Genomic DNA, 16,325 nt, shown 5'->3' with positions numbered 1-16,325 from the left:
TGTATCCCAGAGAAATAAAAGCAGGATAATTTTTTTCTAATTAGCCAACTGTAGACTGGATAATAGAAGAGAAAATATCATATTAATAATCATTATTTTAAGGTAATAGCTTATGTTCTTTAATGCAGTTCCAATATAAATGTCACTGTAAGAAATGATATTTCATTTCAATACTAACAAATCAGGTACTTAGTGAGCTGGGGGAAAAATGATTGGAACTACTTTAAAGCTGCATTAACCAGAGAAACTGCAAAAATATTTATATTCTTATGAAGGAAGGAAAGAATGCCCCTCATGGGTGTATTTAAGTATCCTCCATCTTTTGGATAAATGGTAATGCTAAACAGAAAATGGAAAGATGACCTTAGAATAATAACCTCAAGACTCAACTGGGACTCAGCTTCCCAATGTACAAAAAGCAGTTGCAGTATGTTCAGGATGGAAATTTCTATACTGCTTTATAGCTCATAGACTTCATTACATACCTCACGCAACAATCACCAAAACACGCAACTCCAGGCTGGCCTCCTTCCCATGGGTGGGCCCTCCCATATGTAAAATTACTCACCACCCCCTTGCTCACTGCCTGTGATTCTGCTCAGTTACTCCATGATGCTTGTAAGGACAGGCAAACAAAGAGGAGAAAACCAATCCATTCAGAGAGGTGTTTCATATAGAGAATGGGATTGTTAAACCAAAACCAGGTCTGGCACCGTTAGGGCTTTCTCTAGCCAGTTCCCTCTCCATTCTTCCTTCTAGCGACCCCATGAAAACTCCATTTGGAAAATTTCACAGGATAAATGCTGTGCCAATACCTGAAGGCAATCTATTGAGTGAAACCTTTCACTCTTTGTCCTCTCCAACAGCCTCTATGTACATTCCACAGAAGAGAGTTGGTGAGGGCCTGAACTTGTGAGTCATTCAGTTTTCAAACAGTTCCGGAGGACTTTGAGTTTCCAGTTGATTTATTATGAATGACATTGATACCTATGTGACTAGAAGCTGTTAGTTTGAATTGGTGCTTAGAGAAACAAACTCAGTGAAAGTCACCAAGCCAATAAATATCTGAAGAGTTACATGGAGTTGTCTTTTAAACAAATGACAGGCCCCTTCCCATCAAGAAACATACAGAGACACATAAACCTATGTCTGTAAGGCCTTAAAGTCACAATATTTCAAGCATAATTTTTTCCGATCTTATAGGTTTCAAATGACAAGGGAGTGAACAGATTCCTGATTATATAACCTCCAAGCACATTCCCATATGTGTTTTTTTTTTTTAGTCCTTACAAAATCTTGTATAGTAGGATAAAAGGCGTTCTTATCAAAATCTGCATTTGATATATGAAAAACATAGGTTCCCAGAAGTACGCAGCTTTCAACGCTGCTGATAAGTAAAAGAGTGAGATCTCCTGATGCCCAACCTCATGCTCGTCCAATGATTTCAACTCTCCTTCTTCTTCATTTACATCAATGGGGTGAAGAGGATTAATTCAGTCTAAGAATTCATTAATTCAGTAACAACAATTCTTTGAAACAAGTCTTTAGACTACCTGGCTATTTGACAGAAGTAATCATCAAAATGGGTGGTTTAGCAGCCTGGAATTTTAAAAAATCTTTGACCAGGTGGGAAGTTACATAATGTGCATCACCTGTCACTCCCCGTACTCTCTCTGGTAACTAACAGAGTTCTACAAGCTCAGGACTGCATAGATGCCAAGTGCTTCCTAGCTGTTCCAGGAGACTATCAAAGCCAACACAATGAGCCTCATGCTAGTGAGGTCCAGGTATTCTTGGGGTTGAATGGAAGTCACCAAGGAGCAGTCTGTCAGCTTGCCTAAGAAATTTACAAGAGTCTATTACCTTGGCACTGTCAAAATGTCCGTTATTTATGTTCCTCTATGGGGAAGTGGGAAAAGCAGCCAGAACAGCCTGGTGTAGCAGCTATCCAGCTGCTCATGCAGTTAATATAGCTGTAGAAAGAATGTGATTTATACAAAAGCACTTTCTCTCAACACTAGCATATGAGTCCGAGACCCACTCATTCTGGGAGATCCACACCATGCACACACACTTTTGTGTGCTCTGGAGACAGCAGGATAACAAAGAGCTACAGATTTAGATCGGTGCAGAAGGCAGAAACACAATAGACATATGTACCAACAATATCTACAGACTGACCTACGCCCTTATGATGTACATGGAATTAGTCCACTTGTTGCAGAAAGCAAGATTTTTATGCATGTAACAGAGCCAGGCAGGCAGAGGTTCTGTAAAAGCAGAAGATGCATGTCACAGAGAGGTTCCCTGCTGCTTGCTGGAGAGGGCAGCTGATTGAGGAACCAAACTGGAAAGCATGCACGCACTGCTTCCAGGATCAACACAGATGATCCAGCAGGTGAAAGCAATTGTCAAATCAGTTTTTCAAGGCAAGGGAGCAGGACCAGACTCTACTTGGCACCTTCTTCCCCTTTTAGGTGAGAAAGCAGGAATGAGCTATCTGCAATTTCTGTGTATTGTTGCTGGACAGAAAGCATGGGTGTCCGGAAGCCTCACATACCTGATAGGGGCCCTGGTTACAGCCACAGTAGCTGCTTTCCATGGTGTAGCTTCTGGACACCCCGATCTCTCTCCACACCACGACCCGGGCAGTGGAGGCTCGAGATTTCTCCACGAGAAAGCTGCAGCTGCTCATTGTGAATGCTGGTGCTAGTTTATCAAGGATTTTGGGAAGAGTCTACAATAAAAAAAAAAATCAAACTATGATTAGTTGTGGGTGACTAGGGATAGTCATCATAAAAGTAGCTTCTCAACATTGTTAAGCATCTATATATAAAATACTTAACATATGTTACTTTAAATGATTTATTAACCCCAAGAAATGGCTATCAATTTTTAAAAATCATTTTGCAGATGAGGAATCATGCTTTAAAAAGTTAGAAATAGGCCAAGCATGCTGGCTCATGCCTGTAATCCCAGCACTTTGGGAGGCTGAAGTTGGTGGGTGGATCACCTGAGGTCAAGAGTTTGAGACCAGCCTGGCCAACATGGTGAAACTCTATCTCTACTAAAAATACAAAAAATAGCTGGGTGTAATAGCGAGTGCCTGTAATCCCAGTTACTCAGGAGGCTGAGGTAGGAAAATCACTTGAACCCAGGAGACAGAGATTGCAGTGTGCTGAGACCGCACCACTGCACTCCAGCCTGGGAGACAGCATGAGACTCCATCTCCCCCTTCCCACAAAAAAAGAAAAGTTAGAAATAAATAGCTTAAGTCCGGAAAACTATAAAGTTGCTAGAGAGGGATCCAGATGGCAATGTGGCCACCTCCATAATCTTTCAATTCCACTTTTCTGCATTGCTATGGACCAAGGTTGTACATGTACATTTGGCCTCATACATGAATGAGTTGAGACTATGGAAAGCCTCAGATTTCACAGGGACTTGAAATTTACAGACCACATCCAGCCTCACTGTTACTTAGCAGGGTTAGACTAGGGACTGTAAACTTATTTCAGGGCTGGGCACGGTGGCTCACGCCTGTAATCCCAACACTTTGGGAGGCCGAGGCGGGTGGATCACGAGGTCAAGAGATCGAGACTATCCTGGTCAACATGGTGAAATCCCGTCTCTACTAAAAATACAAAAAATTAGCTGGGCATGGTGGCACGTGCCTGCAATCCCAGCTACTCAGGAGGCTGAGGCAGGAGAATTGCCTGAACCCAGGAGGTGGAGGTTGCGGTGAGCCAAGATTGCACCATTGCACTCCAGCCTGGGTAACGAGAGTGAAACTCTGTCTCAAAAAAAATAAATAAATAAAAAATAAAAACTTATTTCAGAAGTCCAGAGGGGCCAGTGATGATTCTGGAGAAGAAGCACATATAGTTTACTTCTTTCCTAAGAGTACGTAATTGCCAAAATGAACTTTTTAGTCTCATAAAAAAAACCTGAGGCTTGATCAATTATGAAACTCCTGAAAGTCCATTCTCTCTGGGTTCATATATTCTACCTTTTCTTGACGTAAAAATATTTTATTTATGACCACTTAATCTCCATTTAGAAGGCATCTCTAGACTCTCCACACCCTGACTGACAGAGAGGGAGCTTCCAGCCACTGGACCTCCTCCCCAGAGGACAATGACTCAGAGTTGATAGTACACACAGTCTTGAGTCAGCAGAAATACTGCACGTAGACAGTCCCAGAACTTCTGTGACATGAGCAAGAAAGGTTATCTCATTTTAGTGTTGGCAGAACATGCATAAACTAACACATCACTTAAAATTATGTACATTAGACAATAGTGAAGCTTTAGCCTTTTAGACAAATTATGGGGGGAAAGAGAAGCTTAACAAGTTAATGAGGATATAAATGAAAGAAGTTTTGTCCATTTCTAGAACATTGAGAAAATCTCTTAATGTCTCTTGTACTTACTGTCCTCATGTTAAATGTAACCGTTAATTATAATTATTAATTTTTTACAAATTATATGAATACATTAACATAATTGTCATTTACTATGATCTCTAAATTCCTACATAACCTCCAGACCCACAGATCACCTGAGAAGGGGAAATGGAACACTAATGTTATCTTCACTTTTTTTCCCCCTACAATTGCCTCCTAACTGGTTTCATCATATCCACTCTTGCCCCTCCCTTCCTATAATCCCTCAATCTATTTGTTCCTTCAAAGGGCTCATTACAATTACAATTAAATTATTGTGTATGTATTCGTTGTTTATTTTCTATCTTCCCAGAAGCCTAGAAGTTCCATCAGGGCAGGTCTGTGTCTTACTCATGAAAGAATACCTACACAATGAGCAGTATGTTGCTCTTAGAAGGTACTCCATAATTATTCGTTGAAAGAAATAGAATCTGCTAGTCCACACCCCTGGGGGGCTGCTCAAATAGACATAAATATATTGTTTCTATTTCCTGCAACTAAAGTGTTCAAAAATATTTGAAAATAGTTTTAATCTATCATTGGCTTATCATGTTGCAAAAGTTTAAGAGTTTAAGTGATTTTTCCTTTTTTACTTAAGTGAATGTATTTTTTTTTTTTGTAGGTTGTATCTCTTAAAAAAAAAAAAAAAGGCTTTATTTAAAGCAGTTTTAGGTCCACAGCAAAATTGAGAAGGAAGATTTTCCATACGCTCCCTGCTCCCGTACATGCATGGACGCCCCCATTATGGGCATCCCTCACCAGAGTGGTAGGTTTGTTGTAACCGCTGAACCTACATTGAAACATCATCACTCAAAGTCTATAGTTTACAATGAGGATTCTCTTCACTTTTGGTGTTGTACATCTTACGGGTTTGAAAAACTCTACAATGATGTGTACTCACTATTACAGTATTACCCAAAATAGTTTTACTGCCCTAAGAATCCCCTGTGCTCCACCTACTTATCCTTCTCTTCTTCCTTCCAAACTTCTGGGAACCCAATCTTTTCAGTCTCCATAGTTTTGCTTTCTTCAGAATGTCATACCCCTGGAAATATAGTATGCAGCCTTTTCAGGTTGTTTTCTGTAATTTAGTAATATCCATTTAAGGTTCTTCCACAACTCTTCGTGGCTTGATAGCTCATTCCTTTTCAGCACTGAATAATACTTTATTGTCTGTTTAGAATGAATATTGGGCTGTAGCTGTCTTTTCTTGTGATGTCCTCTTTTCGGCTTTGGTATCAGGGTAACACAGATCTCATAAAATGAGTTGGCAAGTGTTTCTCCTCGATTTTCTGAAAGAATGTTTTTTATAATTACCAGTATTTTGTTCTTCAGAGTTTGATAGAATGTGTCAACAAAATGATCTGGGCCTAGACTTCCATTTATAGGAAGAGTCTTCATTACTAATCCTTCTTTTTTCCACTTAAAATAAACCTCATCAGATTGTCTGTGTCTTCTTCTTGAGTCAGTTTTGGTTATCTATGTCCTCCTAAGAATGTATTCATTTGTTGGTATATAGTTGTTAGTGATATTCTTTTCTACCCTGTAAAATCTGTAGTGATATCCTTCCTTTCAATCCGGATTTTGGTAATTTGTATCTTCTTTCGCTTCTTTGTCTGTCTGGCTGAAGGATGATCATTTTGTTGATCATTTCAAGAAACCAAACTATGAATTATTGAATGAAAAGCATGTTCTTTATGGACTCTCTATTGTTCACATAATTTTAATTTCATCGAATTACTCTGGCTTTTATTTTGTTCTTATATTTTGGAATTTATTTGTACTTCTTTTTCTTGTATGTGCATACTTAGATTACTGATTTTAGATCTTAAAGCATTTCTAAAAATTCTAAGTTACAAAGTTCCCTATATGTACTACTTTTGCTGTGTACTAAAAATTTTGACAGATTGAGTTTTTACTTTTATTCAGTTAAAGATATTTTCTCATTACCCTTTGGATTTCCACCATGATCCATAAGTTAATTTGATACAAATTGTTTAATTTCCAAATATTCAGTGATATCCCAGATTTCTTATAAAAGTTGATTTATAATTTAATTCTGTTGTGTAGGTGAATATTCTGTGCATGGTTTCAGCTGCTTAAAATATATTGAGATTTATTTTATAGCCTATTACAGAGTCTATCCTGGAGAATTTTTGATGTGCACTCAAAAAGAATATATATAATTTTGTTTTGAAATGAACTTTTATTTATATGAGTTAAGTCAGGTATTCTCTATACTAATTTTCTGTTTGGTTATTCTATCACTAACTGAGAGAAGATGACTAAAATATTCAAGTATATTATTACATTTTAAATGCCTCCTTTCCATTTTTTCTTTTTGTATTTCAGAGGATATATATTCACATACATTTATAATTGTTATGCCTTGCTAATTAACTATTTCCTTCAGTATTATGAACTGCCCTCTCAGCCCTAGTAATATTTCTTCTTTTAATGTGTAGTTTGTCTTATGTCAATACAACCACTCCATCTTTATTAAGGTTACCATTTGCATGGTGTATCTTTTTCCATCTTTTAACTTTCAACTTCTTTGCATTTTCGAATTTATAGACAATATATAATTGAACCTATTTTTTAAATCTGGTTTTACAACCTCTGCCTTTGAAATGAAGGGTTTGTTCATTCATATTTAGTGTCATCATTGGTATTTTTGGATTTACATTTGCTATTTTGTTGTTTCTATATGCCTCATGTATTTTTTTGTTCCTCCTATATTATCTTCTTCTCTGACATCATATCTTCTCTGACATCATATCTTTTACAGACATTCATTTTCCTCTCTTTTGGGGCCTCCCGTTACACGTTGGTTGATATCCTTTATGTTATCCTATAGGTCTCCACAGCTCTTTACTTTTATCTTGTTTTCTCTGTTCATTTAATTAGTCATCAAATTAACTGATTCATTTTCTACTATCTTGCCATCTCAAATCTGCTGACAATCCCACCTAGTGAATTTTTTCTGTTGGTTATATTTTTCAACACTGTCTCCTTCCTTCCTTCCTTCCTTCGTTCTTTCCTTCTTTCTCTCTTTTAGTTTTTAATTCTCTGTCAAAGTTTCATATATATTGAATAAATGGTCATCATATTTTGTCATTAACTTTTGAATAAATTTTCTAATTATTTGAACAGATTTTAACAATTGCTTGGAAATAATTATGAATCCAACAAGTTGGCCCACTGTTTCTACTGACCACTTTGTTTCCTGAGTATGGATTTCACATTCTTGATGCTTTACAAAATTGTAATTTTTGGCTGAAAACTGGATATCATAGATTATAACTTTTTAACATCTCTGGATTCTGCTTTTTAAATGTTTTTCAAATTTTAACTACTTTCCTGGATTAATCTGCACAATATTTTTTTTTTCTTCTGCATTATGTGCCACTGATGTCTCTACATAGTTTCTACATTCTTATTTAAATTATTTAGCTTGACATCTGTGGCTGCTAAGCATAGTGGTTATGCAATAATTTGGGCAAATGTAGTGCTCAAATATCTTGAGTGCATAAGATTTCCACTCTCTGTTGCTTGATTTGTATGTGATTTGGGAAGACATTCAAAACCGTGGCAGTTCTTAAGTCTCTTTGGACTTTATTTCTCACTGGGCTCTATTGGGTCTACTCTGAAAAGACATATTTTTCCATAATCCATGTAATATAGTTTAGATATTTGTCCCCACCCAAATCTCATGCTGAAATGTAACCCCCAGTGTTAGAGGTGGGGCCTGGTAGGAGGTGATGGGATTGCAGGAGTGGATTTCCCATGAATGGCTTTGCATCCTCTCTGCATCACGAATTCTTGAGATCTGGTTGTTTAAAAGTATGTGGCACCTCCCCCTGACTCTCTGGCTCTGTTCTTACTATATGAAGCGTCTGCTCCCCTTTTACCTTCTGCCATGATTGGAAGCTTCCTTAGGCCTCCCCAGAAGCGGATGCCAGCATTATGCTTCCTGAACAGCCTACAGAACCATGAGCCAATTAAACCTCTTTCTTTATAATTTATCTAGTCTCAACAACGCAAGAATGTCTTAATACCATGTATTTATAGAGAACTTATCTTAGCTCTTCTATGGGTCTCTCATTTCTAAGATCTCCCGTGCAAACTTCTGTGTGTGTGTGTGTGTGTGTGTGTGTGTGTGTGTGTTGGTAAAACTACATTTCTTGATGACCGAATAGAGTGGATTCAGGAGCAGCCCGAGTCAAGAAGGTCACAGACCCTTGCTGTTCTTAAATGAAGCTTTAACAATTTTCAAGAATAAATGCTTCTCAATTTATCATCGTATTTGGTCAATTTCCAGAGTCCTAAAAGGGCTTCTTTTCAAAATTTTCTTCTGTTTTATACTTGTGTTTTACAGAGGATTCACTGACCTCTTTACACCAACATAACTAGAAGTAGTACCATTAAGGATGATTAATAAAATTGAACAAATGTTGCAGAGTAGATGTGAAATACAATAGGGCATATAACTGTCTCTTCAATACTAATGGTAAATTACCAAAAAAAAGTATTGGATAAGTTTAACATGTTTAGAATTGTTCCACTTTCGATGGTAAGGAAGGAATTGGCCTCTCAGCATCAGCAGGCTGTTGACTGCTGGCAGATATCATGATGATAACATTAACATATCTTACAAAGATGCTCTTCCCCTGAGTCTCAATTTTCCCATCTGCAAAATGAGTGGGTCCTTTCAATTCTGACAAGATCCATTTGTACACACAGAAGTCTTTTTAGGCAGATCACCAGTGTTAAGATAATTATTTACAGATCATTATGTGACACTGACTTAGAATGTCAGTGATAGAGGGAGTTTATATGCTATGTGGGACCCCAAAAAGCAAAGTTGTTTGGGTTGAAAGTAAGGGGTGGGATCAAACCATATTCACTTCACTACTTCCACATATGTCACAGCAGCTCATGAATCACCTTTAAGGAATCCCAGGGCACCAACAAACTCCATGTAATAAACTACATAGAACATTTAACTCCCTCTTTTCACAAGGGAGAAAAATGAGGCTCAGGCAACTGACCCACCCAAAGTTAAAGGACCTTATAGGTGAGTTTCAGTGTCTAGATGGATTAATCTTTTCAACAGCATTGCTATCAAGTATCACTGTGCTTATTCTCATAGGCAGAAACTGGCATACCTACCTCTATAATGTTACACCTTTTACCTTACCTGACACTAATCTGGGCCTCAAAATATTTTTGAATTTATTAATTAAACAATATGAATCATACATCAAAACTAAAATACAGTTAATAAGAACCCATCCTGTCATTCCCTACAATGTCTGACCTCTGCTCCATTTCACATCAGCTTCGTACAGAAGACTTTTTAAAGGTTCTGTGTCTTTTAACCTTTTCTTGTTTATAGGGAATTATCTAATAATATTATTATCTTCTCTTGGAAAAAGAGAAGTAAAAAACACACTGACTATATGTAAGGTTGGACCAGGTAGATTTTTTTTTTTATTATTCAAGAGGTGTCACACATAAGAGATGGTTTTATATAGGTTGCGTCCACGTGGGCTGCTCAGATGAATGCTTTAATTTACTAAACGAGTTTCCTAAATAAGATCAAGTATTTAAGCTTCTTGTGTTTTATCACCATTACTCTGGTGGAGGTTTACAGCAAACAGATTATTGAGGATAAGCTGTTGATTCTGCCATAAAAGGCTTGGGGTGACTCTACTGATCAGTAGCAGTGTTTCAGATGGACTTGGGTGAAGAAGGCTAGAGAAGAGGGGACATATTTCGAGGTGAAATGGTGGTTTGGCACATTTTTACCTCTTAATACTGTCATTAACCCTGGGCATGAAGCTATTTTGCACATAGCAAATTGTCATACCCAGAATAACAGACTTAGAAGAGGCAGTTACCATCCTAATTTTTACTTTTTCTACATAAATGTTAAACAAAGACCAGTTTTCATGTAGTATTTGGGCAACCTTGCTTCTCTGTTTCTTCCTGATTCTCACTAAGCGACAGCTTGTTTTCTTTATCCTGATGGGAAGGTGTACCGTCTTCTCTGCACCTCCCTAATTTCCTATGTGGTTTCATGGAGGAACAGTTGAGCACTAACCACTGAAACTAGGATAAAATAGAATTAGGGTCAGTGGATTACTGCTCTGCTTTTTATAGAATGCTCATGCAGAGAGATGTGGATGGTTGAATGGCTTATATATGTTCATCCCTCTCTATTTATTTGAAGTCCTTTTGTATTCTGTCATTCGGTTCCTTCCATAAACTATGTAACAGAGGCAGTATTTTAACTATCCTCATTTTACAGATGGCAGAAGCGTGGTTCAGAGAGATAATGTTAATGACCTCATAATCATACAGTTAGTAATCGAATAATTGTAAAGCCAGGCATTAAGATGAGGTCTTCTGTCTCCAGTTCTCACGCCTTTTATACAATATCATTTTATACCTATAGAAAACAGAGGCAAAGCAACCAGGTAGTAAGCCATTATTCAACAAAAATTAGGAGAGGTTACACATGCCTCCAGCCTGCTTGTATTACAACCCTGTGGTTAACATAATCAAAAGGCTTATTTACCCCTCCCCCCACCAAAAAAAACTAAATAAATGAGTGAAGCATGGTCTTAAAGGTAAGAATAAAGAATATGGACACAGTATGTCTGGTGGCATCCCCCTCAGCAGCTTACCCTATAGTTGACATCCTCTAGGATAGTAGATGTGCCCACAGTGCATCCTGCTTGCCACAAGGTTTCCTTGATGCTACAGCCATAAAGGAACACATTCTTCTTTTGGGAGTGGCCATGGAAGTCACAGAAAACCTATAATAGCCCAACAAAGAAGAAAATAAAACCAGGTTAGGTCACTGGTTTCTTAAATCATATCTACCACCTTCCATTCCTCAAACAAAGTTTAAAATGTCAACTATCCCAGATGGATGCTGCTCAGTTAGCAGAACCAGCCATGTGGGGATCGTTGGTGACTTTGGCAAGAGTGGTATTGATTGTACTGATGGAGGTATCAGGGGAGAATGTGGATTGTAAGGGTCTTAAGAGTGAACAGAATATAAAGAAATACAAACCATATATAATGTGGATTGTAAGGGTCTTAAGAGTGAACAGAATATAAAGAAATACAAACCATATATCGCTCTTTTGATAAATTTACTTGTGACAGGGGAAGAGACAAAGTCAAAGCTGGAAAAGAAAATAAAAACAAGGGCATTTTAAGATTCTATGAGTGGGTCGGGTGCAGTGGCTCATACCTGCAATCCCAGCACTTTGGGAGGTTGAGATGGGCAGATCACGAGGTCAGGAGTTCGAGACCAGCCTGGATAACATGGTGAACTGCCATCTCTACTAAAAATACAAAAAATTAGCTGGGCATGGTGGCAGGTGCCTATAATCCCAGCTACTATGGAGGCTGAGGCAGGAGAATCACTTGAACACAGGAGGCAGAGGTTGCAGTGAGCTGAGATCGCACCACTGCACTCCAGCCCAGGCAAGAGAGTGAGACTCCATCTCAAAAAAAAAAAAAAAAAAAAAAAAAAAAAAAAAAAAAAAGGTATCTATGAGTATTTTAAACAATATGATGAGAACACATGGACACACAGAGGAGAAAATCACGCACTGGGGAATTTTAGAGGGTGGAGAGTAGGAGAAGGGAGAGGATCAGGAAAAATAACTAATGGGTACTAGGCTTAATACCTGCATGAGGAAACAGTCTATACAACAAAGCCCCATGACACAAGTTGACCTATGCAACAAATCTGTACTTGTACCCCTGAACTTGATTGAAAGTTAAAAAAAAGAACTAAAAAAATAAAAGTCAATAGGAAAGATTCATCTAAAAGGAATTGATGAAATATATAAAAACAGAAGCTAATCATTGTCATTTCTCCTTAGGTTCTGATGTGGTAAAGAATAACCATCAAAACACCATGGCTTATCAAACAAAAGCTTACGTTTCATTCATGCTAGAGATCAGCTATGACTCTGATTTGTATGTTTCCTCCATTCTAGATGCCAGGCTAAAGAAGCCCTAATTTGAAACATGCTACTCTTGTGGTGGAGGGGTAAAACTGTCAAAAGTAGAATCAGGTAATTGCCATTAAAGCTTCTACTGAGGCACAGCAAACATCCTATCTTCTCATAGTCCACTGGTCAAAGAAAGTCACGCAACCAATTTTATCGGTGGTATGGGGAAGTATATTACTCCTACAGGGAGGCTCTTCAATTCATATGACAAAGGGCAGTGATGCAAAATCTTATAAGGAAAGATGCTAATAATGGAGAAAAATGGTAAAATCTAAAAAATGACCACAACTTGTTTCTATTCTTGTATGCATTGCCCTTTGCAATAGACTATGTTCTAACTTCATCAATAGGCGTAGCACATTTCTTCACCTCTTGAACAGGGGCTTATCCATTGATATGATTTAGCTGTGCTCCTACCCAAATCTTATTTTGAATTGTAATAATCCCTACATGTAAAGGGTGGTCCAGGTGGAGGCAATTGAATCATGGAGGCAATTGAATCATGGAGGTCTTTCCCATGCTGTTCTCATGATAGTGAATAAATACTATGAGACCTGATGGTTTTATAAAGAAGAATTCCCTTGTATATACTCTCTTGCCTGCCACCATGTAAGATGTGACTTAGTCCCTCATTCACTTTCCACCAAAATTGTGAGGCCTCCCCAGCCATGTGGAACTGTGGGCCAGTTAAATCTCTTTCCTTTATAAATCTTATTATCAGCATAGGAACAGAGTAATACAGCCATGTAGCATCTTTTGATCAATAGGAATGAGAAAATATGATGCAAGCTGAGGCATATTAAGGGGTTTGCTGTCCTGCTGTTCCTGGGAACCTTGCAACAACTGTCACATGACCAAACACAGGCTGGGTTGCTGGATGATAAGACTCTTAGCAAAGTTATCCCCATTGACCTAGCTGATATCAAGCCAACCACCAGGTATGTGAATGAATCTATCTTAGACTATCCAGTCCTAGCCAACCTGGCTCAGAGGAGGGGAATCAGCCAGTTTACCTGGCTGATTCTTATTTAGAATCATTAGAAATAATGCCTAGCTTTTGTTTAAGCCACTAAGTTTTGCTGTGTTTTGCTATACAACAAAAGCTAAGTGTCAGAATAATGTCTCCTCCTAGTCTAAATATTTGTTTCCCTCCCTTCCACATACAAAATACACTCTCCTATTCCCCAAGGAAGATACCCCTAAAGAGTCCATTCCATCACAGTATCAGTCTCAGTCCAAAATTCCCTTACAGTTTCTGTCCTTCTCCTTATCTATGAACAAAAAGGCAAGTCACCTGTTTTCTGCTCATCTATCTACAATGGTTGAATGAGGAAACAATATCCCCAGTAACACTCACGTTACAAAGGGATGAATAAGAGGGGTATAGCAGCCACTGGTTCATAACAATTCTGTAATGCTCTCAGGCAGGCATTGTGAGATGCCTGTCTCCTTTGGGTTGGGCCAGTAGTTGATTAGACCCTGGATCTGCTCCCTGTCAGAGCTGTTCAGTATTATTTTTTCTATAGATATTTACTCTTTCCTTGGAAGGTACTTATTTTTCCTGTATCTTTCTTGACAGTACATGAAAAGGGCATTGGACAATACAGCCCACTTTAAGGCAAAGCCTCTATCTTCTCCAGTTTCTGATGTAGAAGTTTGGGAGCTCAAAGATCATTTTGGTCTCAAAAAATCACAGCCTCTTTGAATCAAAGCGCTAAAAGAATTGGAAATAAAATGCATGACAGTAAAAGAAAATATTTTTCTTTTTTTCTTGACTTTATCTAAAACACAACTGACAGTCTAAAGCAAAATGGCAGCAATATATTAAATAGTAGCAATATTAGAAAATGTGAGAAAAAAAGTGTTATAAGGTCCCTATAGTGGAGATGAATAGTATGTTATCTCGAGGTAGACTCTGATTAAAGATAGGTATTGTAAACAATAGGGCAAACACTAAAATACTTTTAAGGGGCATAAATAATAATTCAAGTGTGGAGATAAATTGGAATCATAAAAGTGCTGAATTAATAAAAGAAAAAGCAGTAAAGATAGGAAGCTCTAAGAACACATGAAAAAATAGAAAACAGTGAAATGGTAGATTTCAACACAAACATATCAATAATCTTAATGTAAATGGTCAAAACACACTATTCAAAAGGTAAAGAGTATCAGATTGGAAAATAAGAAAGATCAAATATATTCTCCCTTCAGGAAGTGCATTTTAAATATAAAGCCACAGATAGGTTGAAAGTAAAAGGATGTAAAATACACTATGCAAATACTAAACAAAAGAACGCTAAAGTAGCTATATTAATTATCAGATAAAGTAGACATCAGAACAAGAAGAATTATCTGGGACAAAGAGAGATGTGATGGTTGATGTGTCCCTCTTGTCTTTGGTGGTTAAGTACTAGCACTTGGCCTCTGCTACTCTGGGACTGTATAATCCTTACGAAAGCAAAGACCCCATCTCACTGAGTGCAGTGGCTCATGCCTGTAATCCCAGCACTTTGGAAGGCTGAGGCAGGCAGATCAACAGAGGTCAAGAGTTTGAGACCAGCCTGGCCAACATGGTGAAACCCCTGTTTCTACAAAAATTTTTAAAAATTAACCAGGCGTGGTGACTGACGCCTATAATCCCAGCTACCTGGGAGGCTGAGACAGGAGAATTGTTTGAACCTGGGAGGTGGGTGTTGTAGTGAGCCAAGATCATGTCACTGCACTCTAACCTGGGCAAAAAGAGCAAAACTCTGTCTCAAAAAAAACAAAAACAAACAAACAAAAAACCATCTTAATAGTGGCATCCCCTACAGACCTGGCTTTCCAGGAGAACAACTACAGTTTGTCAAGCATGAAGACACTAATGTACTTCTCACTGCTTCATGGAGGGAGTGTCTTCTGAGCCCTCCCATAGACAGGATAAACTCAGTACACATTTCTATCTGCTAGAGACTTTGCATACTGTCCCCTGCATTATGCCGGCAAAGTTCTGGCATCTTGACCTTACTAAATGTAGACTATTGTTGAGCACAACATTCATTCAACCAACCAATTAAGCTGTTAGATCTACTTCTGGCTGCTCAAGCTAACAAATTAAATTTCGAATCTCTAGATTGTACACTCGTGTCAATGAAGTCAGCCAAATCTAGTGAAGTTCTGCCCTCATTAGAATACTCTTACACATGTTGCCCAAGTTTCTAATGATATACATTATTAAATCTTGTAATTCGTTTGTGTGCAAGCTATTTATTTTTGGGTAACAGCTTATCTTCTAGGATTATGCTGATGTTTGGTTCTAGTTAAGAGGTCAGGAGGCAACATGAGGTAGTTGTGTGTCGTAAAAAAAAATAAGCATCCTCTTTCAAGGCATCTGCCCCAGGTAATGTTATTATAGAATTTTCCAGCAGGTGAAAGCTAGTCTCCTCGGTTACTACTGCTACTGACATATGAGGCTTGCATGATGTCTTATTCAAGAACTTAGAATAGGGGGTCTCTCTCTCTTTTTATTTATTTATTTATTTATTTATTTATTTATTTTGAGACATAGTCTCACTCTTTCACCCAGACTGAGAGTGCAGTGGTGCAATCTTGGCTCACTGCAGCCTTGAAATCCTGGGCTCAAGCTATCCTCCTGCCTTAGCCTCCCAAGTAGCTAGGACTACAGGCAAGTGACACCATATCTGGCTAACTTTTAAAATGTTTTTATAGAGACAGGACCTCCCTGTATTGCCCAAGCTGAGTCTCAAATATTAAGCATCAGAATAACCTGGAGGACTTGTTAAAGCAGACTGTTGAGCCATACCCTAGCAATTCTGTGATTCAAGTACATCTGGGTTAAGCCC

The 16,325-nt window shown here is 38.1% G+C and overlaps 1 protein-coding gene across 5 annotated transcripts in view; it reads right to left on the bottom strand.

Annotated features, from left to right (window-relative positions):
- Nucleotides 1-16,325, bottom strand: part of AGBL1 (AGBL carboxypeptidase 1) — a 945,533-nt gene that overhangs the window by 514,996 nt on the left and 414,212 nt on the right. For all 5 annotated transcript variants that reach the window (XR_012517828.1, XM_074399984.1, XM_074399982.1 and 2 more), the window contains exons 20-21: nt 11,137-11,268; nt 2,561-2,737 (exon numbers count right to left, since the gene is read on the bottom strand). Coding sequence is in view for 4 of the 5 variants with exons in the window: in XM_074399984.1 (XP_074256085.1) it covers nt 2,561-2,737; nt 11,137-11,268 (309 nt within the window). In the remaining variant the exon portion in view is untranslated. The remainder of the gene's footprint in view (nt 1-2,560; nt 2,738-11,136; nt 11,269-16,325) is intronic.

The sequence above is a fragment of the Saimiri boliviensis genome, chromosome 5 (assembly GCF_048565385.1).
Source record: "Saimiri boliviensis isolate mSaiBol1 chromosome 5, mSaiBol1.pri, whole genome shotgun sequence".
Lineage (NCBI taxonomy): Eukaryota > Metazoa > Chordata > Mammalia > Primates > Cebidae > Saimiri > Saimiri boliviensis.
The sequence above is the reverse complement of the archived record's forward strand: the minus strand, read 5'-3'. Positions and strand labels throughout refer to the sequence as shown.